We start from the raw sequence: 8,585 nt of genomic DNA, 5'->3' as shown, positions 1-8,585 counted from the left end.
AATAAGAATAAATTTAAAATACATTTATTTAATTTTACGCAGGGCCTATTGGAGGGCATGTGAGGCATTGCCCTATGTCAGCTCCAGTGCACATATACATGCTAGCCAGCTGATTTTCAGCCTTGAGGGAGGCTATTTTGCCCACCAGAGGCTTCAGGGAAGCTTCTTTGAAGCCTTGGAGTGCAAAAAAACTTCCAACAGCAAACCGGAAGTTCAGAAACTTCCTGAAGCCCCAGAGTGCGGAAAACAGCCCAACGGGCAAACTGAAAACCCATTTTTCTGAACGTCCAGTTTGCCCATTTTTTCAGCATCCCAGGCTTCAGTGAGGCCTGTGTACATGCGTAGAGGCAGCACTGGGGTGAGGTATACCTGTGGGGGGGGAGGAAATGGATGTTGGCACATGCATGCAGGCTATGACCTGTGAACTTCAACTCCCAGAATTGTTGAGCCCGCACAGGAATTCTGAGAGTTGAAATCCACAGGTTGTAAAGTCCCCATAGCTGCTCAACCCTAGGAAAGGGCAATGGGAGGACATGATCTCAGAGATACAGTGGTACCTCTACTTAAGAACTTAAATCGTTCCGTGACCAGGTTCTTAAGTAGAAACGTTCTTAAGTAGAAGCATTTTTTCCCATAGGAATCAATGTAAAAGCAAATAATGCATGCAAACCCATTAGGGAAGAAATAAAAGCTCAGAATTTTGGTGGGGGGAGGAGGAAGAAGAGGAGGAAGACAGTCGCTGTCGAAGGAAGATGGTGAGGCAACCTCGCGCCGGGTGTATGGGAGGCAGCGCGAGGGAGTCACCACAGTGAAGTGGTTTATTCCCTCTCCAAGCGCCCAGAGAAAGGAAAATGCTTCGTTCGCTCTGGGCTGCCAAAGCTTCCTTAAACACCACTGAAAGGCTCCCTGGCAGCCCAGAAAAGCCCGAGATGGTCGGGATTAATGGGGGAATGGCAGGAAACTGGCCGAGCCTTCCTGCCTCTCTCAAATTTCCTGGGAATTTTTTCCGGGCTCTGGTTCTTAAGTAGAAAATGGTTCTTAAGTAGAGGCAAAAAAATCTTGAACACCTGGTTCTTATCTAGAAAAGATTTTAAGTAGAGGCGTTCTTAGGTAGAGGTACCACTGTACTCTTGTCTTCCAATTACTTCTTAAAAGGAAAAGTATCAAAAAAATAAGCCACAGATATTTTTCATAGTCCTCAAAGCATTTTTGCATCTGAAGCTCAAATTAAGGTTTGATCTTTAAGCTAATTCGAGAAATTCCAGGAGTTTGAAAGCTGGTGGTAAAATCCCAAATCAGAAGAGTCAACTGGCATTCATGAGAAGTCAAAAATGGGAGCCGAACGGACACAACAGTAAAAGGATGACTTGATCAGATATTGGTTATACATGAGGTCATGTTTGTTGAACAGCCTAAGTAAACAGATATGCCAATACACAATACACGGTTGGCTATTCTCCACGTCGGCTGTGGATGAAGGAAGTTGTAGTCCAAAATATGTGGAGGGCACCAGGCGGGAGGAGATGGCGAGAGGATGCAGAGCAAACCAGTTGAATGCATGGCCTCCCACCTCCCCCCAAAAAGACAAAAACAACCAGTTTGAACCCATGGAGCTCTCCTTTCGAAAAGAGTGTCCTGAACTGGTCAGAATAGCAGCACAAGAGTTAGGTCGGAAAAAATAGTCTTTCCTTATGAAATGTGTTGTGTGTGTGTGTGTGTGTGTGTGTGTGTGTGTGTGTGTGTATGTGTGTTTTTGTGTGTGGGGGTGTGGGGGTGTCACCGGAATCCCATACATAGCCAGCAGACAAAGCGGTTTATTCCACATGTAGAATTTCAGCTCCTGGGGTAAGAGGTACAGAAGATGAGTCCCTGGTCCTTTGGAGGATTTCTTATTTATGTTCTTCTCCAGCTGTTCCACAGTGAGCATCTGCAGACTGATGTAAATAATAATAATAATAATAATAATAATAATAATAATAATAATAATAATAATAATACAAAGTACGGTACAACAATGCAGAGTTATTGACCAAGGAAAGGAGAGAGAGAGAGGTAGTTCTGATTTTTAAAAACTGGCTGATCCAAAAGAGGATAGGATGAGAGAATAACAGAGTGAGAAGCGACCTTGGAGGTCTTCTAGTCCAACCTCTGCTCAAGCAAGAGACACCTACAGAATCAGAAAATGACAGAGTTGGAAGGGACCTTGGAGGTTTCTAGTCCAGCCCCCAGCTCAAGCAGGAGACCCTGTATCATTCATCCTCTTCAGGCTCTGGAGGCTTTCCTCAAGCTTCCGGGAGGGTGAAAATGGCCTCCCACTATGCCCTCTGGAGGGGGCGGGGGAGCAATGGGGCGGGAGCATGTGCATACACAGGTGAACAGGGGGAGCATGGGGGGAGCACGCGTATGCATGGAGGGAGTACAGGGTTGTGCACACATGAACGTTGATTGTGCACATATGGGTGGAGGTGGGACTTGTGGGGTATGTGTGTCTTGCATGCAAAGAGAAAAGGGTTAGCCATCCCTGCAATAGCACATCTGTGTGTGTCTTACCCCAGGCAAATCGGTCTCCACATCATTTAAAGTCCACTCATTCGACGGGATCATGGGATTAAAGGCCTAATAGAAAGAAAGAAAGAAAGAAAGAAAGAAAGAAAGAAAGAAAGAAAGAAAGAAAGAAAGAAAGAAAGAGGGTGGGAGGGAGGGAGGATGGAAGGAAGGAAGGAAGGAAGGAAGGAAGGGGAAAAAAAAGATACTCAGCTTGTTTTGAGATCGAAGGCAAAATAAGAAGCAATAATGTTTTCATTTTGACTCTTTCTCCACTCTTTTTTTACAAAATAAATGTTATTAATATTCTATTGTTTATATTTGTTAGTGCTTAATAAACTTCATGTTCCCTGGTAATTTAACCCTGCTGTTCAGTTCAGGTCATATGTGACCCAAAACGAAGTTTGAGACCCTGTAAATAATTTTCCTTGCATATCTGAAACTTGAAATTACATGACCTTACGTCATTTGAGGGGTTCTTTCTATGAGGGTTTTTTTTTTTGGTTGCTTAGTTTTTGCTGGGCGAAAACACTGTCCTGAGGTTTATTTGACCTGGAATAAAAAAATGTTGATTTGAGCTACTGGAAGTGTTTTTGTGAATACCTTTTGCATTGGCATACTGATTTGAACATTCCTGATCATAAACAAATGAAAAATGAAATGAAAAAATTAATGCTTATTTGTTTAGAAATATAGAAACATAGAAGTCTGACGGCAGAAAAAGACCTCATGGCCCATCGAGTCTGCCCTTATACTATTTTCTGTATTTTATCTTAGGATGGATATGTGTTTATCCCAGGCATGTTTAAATTCAGTTACTGTGGATTTATCTACCACGTCTGCTGGAAGTTTGTTCCAAGGATCTACTACTCTTTCAGTAAAATAATATTTTCTCATGTTGCTCTTGATCTTTCCCCCAACTAACTTCAGATTGTGTCCCCTTGTTCTTGTGTATACTTTCCTGTTAAAAACACTTCCCTCCTGGACCTTATTTAACCCTTTAATATATTTAAATGTTTCGATCATGTCCCCCCTTTTCCTTCTGTCCTCCAGACTATACAGATTGAGTTCATTAAGTCTTTCCTGATACGTTTTATGCTTAAGGCCTTCCACCATTCTTGTAGCCCGTCTTTGGACCCGTTCAATTTTGTCAATATCTTTTTGTAGGTGAGGTCTCCAGAACTGAACACAGTATTCCAAATGTGGTCTCACCAGCATTCTATATAGCGGGATCATAATCTCCCTCTTCCTGCTTGTTATACCTCTAGCTATGCAGCCAAGCATCCTACTGTTTACTTTTCTCAGAAACACACCCACACCCGGCTGTGTGCAATTATTTTACTTTAGATTAGGCTGCAAGTTCCAAATTTTTTTGAATACCTTTGGCATTGGTATACCAATTTAAACATTCCTGATCATAAAAAAATTAAAAATTAAATGAAAAAAATAATGCTTATTTATTTATTTTGCTCAGAAAAGGGCCTCCCCCCACCCCAACTGTGTGCAATTATGTTCACTTTATATACAAATTAGGCTGCAAGTTCCAAATTTTTTGAATACCTTTTGCATTGGTATAGTATTGTGAACATTCCTGATCATAAACAAATGAAAAATGAAATGAAAAATTAATGCTTATTTATCTTGTACATGATACCCAGACAACTAATTTTATGAAAGAAATCCATTGTACTAAAAACAAGGATGTAAATCTCTGCTTTGTCACTATGCTGTAGTAAGAACTGTGTGCGCAAATGATGGTTTATATATTTGTAAGTTGGACAAGTAAGCTTATAGTATTGTATATGTATTGATAGTTATTGACTGTGTATGATTAGGACTGTTCTTGACTAAGATATTTGTCAAAGTAAATAATATACTGTACTGCTCAAAAAAATTAAGGGAACACTTGAACAACACAATATAATTCTAAGTAAATCTGTGAAATCAAACTGTCCACTTAGGAAGCAACACTGATTGACAATCAATTTCACATGTTGTCAGCACATTCAACTTTGTACAGAACAAAGTATTCAATGAAATTATTTCATTCATTCAGATCTAGGGTGTATTCTTTGAGTGTTCCCATTATTTTTTTGAGCAGTGTATTTTATACACTTAATGTATCTTGATTGTATTACTGAATTATTACTTGTATCCCTGAGCTATCAGCTGGATATCTGGTAGACCTCCATGGTTCCTCTGTGTATGTGTATCACTCAGAGATAACTGCACACTCCTTAAAACCTGTAATCATTCAGGTAGAACATCCATGTGTTGTTTTTTAACCCCTCTGATGTTTTTTCAATCTTGGCAGAGCTGTGGGACTTCAACTCCCAGAATTCCTCCAGCCAGCTTAGGGAATTTACCTCCAAAGATCTGTTGGTTTCCAGGCTGTACTGTGGGTTTCTCAGAAAGATCTGAAAGCCTTCCAAATTCAGATCAGCCCCGTCCCACAGATCAGGAATGACTGTTCTGAAGAAACACACAAAAAAAGGACAGTTGTCCAGAAAATATCCAGGTGACATTCAGATAGATTTATATACTGCTTCCTAGTGCTTTTATAGCCCTCTCTAAGCAGTTTACAGAATCAGCATATGGCCCCCAACAATCTGAGTCCGCATTTTACCCACCTTGGAAGGATGGAAGGCTGAGTCAGCCTTGAGCAGTGGTGAGATTTGAACTGCTGAACTACAGCTAGCAGTTAGCTGAAGTAGCCTGCAGTGCTGCACCACCCCAGTTCAGTGACAAGTGATAAATCCCAGGGGTCGCTGGGATTTGTGCCACACGAATCCCAGCGACCGATAAGGTCCCACAGAGTTGGCCTTCTCTGGGTCCCGTCGACTAAGCAATGTCGTCTGGCGGGCCCCAGGGGAAGCCTTCTTTGTGGCGGCCCCAGCCCTCTGGAATCAACTCGCCCCGGAGATCAGAACAGCTCTCACCCTCCTTGCCTTTCGCAAGTTACTTAAGACTCACCTTTGTCGCCAGGCATGGGGTAACTGAAATACCCCTGAGCACATACTGTATAGTTTTATGAATGGTATGATTGTATTGAATGGTTCTTAATGATGGTTTTTTTAAATGTTTTGTTTCTTTTTAAATATTGGATTTGTATATTGTTTTGATTGTTGTGAGATGCTCTAAGTCTCCGGAGAGGGGGGGCATACAAATCTAATAAATTATTATTATTATTATTATTGCATCAGTGATAAATCAGAATAAAGCTGGATCCATCCAGAATAAACCATATCCATGACGCCATCACTAGTGGGTCGCTAACGATTTGGGCAATATGGTCCAAACCGGGAGGAACCCACCCCTGGGACTGGCTTAACAACCACTGCAGAAAAGGTCGTAAAAAAAATTTCATGTCACCATTCCAACCCATGTTACAATTGTTATGGCACGCGACTGTAATAAGCAGGCTCTGCTACTATTGTACGTTGAGGATTGCTTGCAATCCATGTTTCTCTTCTGGACTCCATTCTGTAACTCCTAACCAGCTTGATCAAAGAACACAATGGTTTGGGAATTACAGCCTAAGACAGTGATGGTGAACCTATGGCACGGATGCCACAGGTGGCATGCGGAACTATATCTGCTGGAATGTGAGCCATTGCCCTAGCTCAGCTGCAACATGCATGTGTGTGCCGGCTAGCTGATTTTTGGCTCACACAGAGGCTCTGGGAGGGCGTTTTTGGCTTCCAGAGGGCCTCTGGGAGGGATGGGGGAGGGCGTTTTCACCCTCCCCCGGCTCCAGGGAAGCCTTTGGAGCCTGAGGAGGGTGAAATTCGAGCCTACTGGGCCCAACAGAAGTTGGGAAACAGGCCATTTTCGGCCTCCAGAGGGCTTCCAAGAAGGTGGGGGAAGCTGTTTTTGCCCTCCCCAGACATTGAATTATGGGTGTGGGCACTCGTGCATGCCCGATAGTACACGCCCACGTTCTTTTGGCACCTGGGGAAAAAAAGGTTCGCCATCACTGGCCTAAGAGATTTGGCATTGCACTTTGACAACGCTGGGTGCACCAAACCTTGTGCCTCACCTGTCCAAAAACGATCGTCTTTCCTGGGGCTGCAAACACATCGGCTGCAGATCATCGCATCTTGTCCTCCCATCTAAGACCGACTGGACCACAGTAATGGGCAGCACAGGGGGCTCAGGACAGGGGTTGTACCCAACCAAGGGAACAGCAGGACTGGTGAAGGCAGCTTTCCTGTCCGGACCAGTGGCTTCTTCCTTGATCAGCAGAAGATTGGTTTCCCTGGAATCACAATGAGGTCCTCTCCATGTTCTGCCCTTCTTTGCTCCACTCAACTGGCGCAGGTAAGATGGGTAAAACATTTCTATGACAAGTACCCTCAGAAACCCAATGGTCCTCTCGGGGGAGGGAAGGGGGGCTATTCCCCCCCCCCTTTATACTTATTTTTCTTCCCCCATTTCCCCACTATTTTCATTTAATTATTTACCTCTCGCTGTCAGTGGGAAGCTGTAAAGCCACCGGACTGGGCTGGGCGGCTTCAGAAACATCAGAAATGATGGCTCCTCTCGGAACGGGGCTGTTTAAACACGAGGCAGGCTCTGCGGGTGGCTAGATACAGCAAAGAGGTTGAAAATATCTATTTTGTTATGAAGCTCCCCCAAAATTTAGATAAATCCTTGACTTATGACCATTACGGAGCCTGACCATCGCAGCCATTGGTTGTGGTGATTGTAAAATGGGTCACTCATATGACAGTCTTGATTTTGCAACCACTTTAAAAGAGTGAAAGATAACCTTTGTTGTTGTTGTTTTTACTGTGGATACACTGGCACACCTTGAAAATGAAATTCTGTTGCCTGATCCCAAAAGTACACATACATAACACACATAGACTTCTCTCTCTCTCTTCTATCTATCTATCTATCTATCTATCTATCTATCTATCTATCTATCTATCTATCTATCTATCTATCCATCCATCCATCCATCCATCTATCCAATCCTATCCATCCATCCTATCCTATCCCATCCCATCCCATCCATCCATCCATCCAATCCTATCCTATCCTATCCTATCTTATCCATCCATCCTATTCTATCCTATCCTATCCTATCCATCCATCCATCCTGACAGACATCCCAAATCAGTTGCCAGCCAAAACAAGAGCAGGTTAGAAACCGAAGACTGGATGCACCACAATCACAAACTTACAGACTGAATGTAGCAAGGCTCGTGAAAGGAATCCAAAGGCAGAGGTCTTCTGAATTTGGCCACTTGTGGGGCAGGGTTCCCATCATCCAACATGAGAGGCCTGGGAGCAGATAGGAAGCAAAGCACTTTAACCCCCCACATCCTGATTTCTGGCTCCCACAGCTTTAACACAGATTATTTCATTCATTTATGGTGCCTTCAAGCTAAGTCTTGACTCCTGGGGATCATCTCGGCAAGAGTCTGGAAGAGGGGCAGGGACTGGCCCAAGGTTACCTATCTGGCTTTGGGCATAAGATGGGGCTAGAACTCACAGTCACCTAGTTTTTAGCTTGGTGCCTTTATAACATCACAAACTATGCACCATACTTGCTCTTTGTTTACTCAGTAGATGGAAGACTTAATCCTATTTGTAACTTATGAATGAGGTTACAGACTGTATATATCAGGGGTCCCCAAACTTTTTACACAGGGGGCCAGTTCACTGTCCCTCAGACTGTTGGAGGGCCGGACTATAAAAAAAACTATGAACAAATCCCTATGCACACTGCACATACCTTATTTTAATGTAAAAAACAAAATGGGAACGTACTATTTGGGGGGGGAAAGAAGTCTGAGATTCATATATGTTTATGTTTTGTTTTTAATTTTCTTTTGTTAACATCTGATTGGTTATACAAGGTTTTCTTGGTTTATAGAAAAATATTTATAGAAAAATATATAAAGAAAGAAGAAAGCACTTTGGCATAATGGTTAAGTTAGAAATATAATTGGTGTTGTACTTTTAGAAGGAACATTAAGGAGGGAATTTAATTAAAAGAAAAGTATGTACCTGGATCACAACATTAGAAAAAA

At 42.7% G+C, this 8,585-nt stretch overlaps 1 protein-coding gene across 6 annotated transcripts in view; it reads right to left on the bottom strand.

Moving 5' to 3' along the window:
* Positions 1-1,378: 1,378 nt before the first annotated feature.
* LOC139171968 (heat shock factor protein 4-like) overlaps positions 1,379-8,585 on the bottom strand; it is a 44,859-nt gene continuing 37,652 nt past the window's right edge. For 4 of the 6 annotated variants that reach the window (XM_070760530.1, XM_070760529.1, XM_070760532.1 and 1 more), the window contains exons 7-12: positions 7,734-7,833; positions 7,008-7,129; positions 6,584-6,802; positions 4,911-5,016; positions 2,551-2,616; positions 1,379-1,934 (exon numbers count right to left, since the gene is read on the bottom strand). In XM_070760530.1, coding sequence (XP_070616631.1) covers positions 1,890-1,934; positions 2,551-2,616; positions 4,911-5,016; positions 6,584-6,802; positions 7,008-7,129; positions 7,734-7,833 — 658 coding nt within the window. In that variant the 3' untranslated portion in view covers positions 1,379-1,889. Of the gene's footprint in view, positions 1,935-2,550; positions 2,617-4,910; positions 5,017-6,583; positions 6,803-7,007; positions 7,130-7,733; positions 7,834-8,585 lie in introns of those variants that run through there. The other 2 variants (XM_070760524.1, XM_070760531.1) reach the window with 2 other exon arrangements.

This window comes from Erythrolamprus reginae, chromosome 9 (assembly GCF_031021105.1).
Source record: "Erythrolamprus reginae isolate rEryReg1 chromosome 9, rEryReg1.hap1, whole genome shotgun sequence".
NCBI lineage: Eukaryota > Metazoa > Chordata > Lepidosauria > Squamata > Dipsadidae > Erythrolamprus > Erythrolamprus reginae.
The sequence above is the reverse complement of the archived record's forward strand: the minus strand, read 5'-3'. Positions and strand labels throughout refer to the sequence as shown.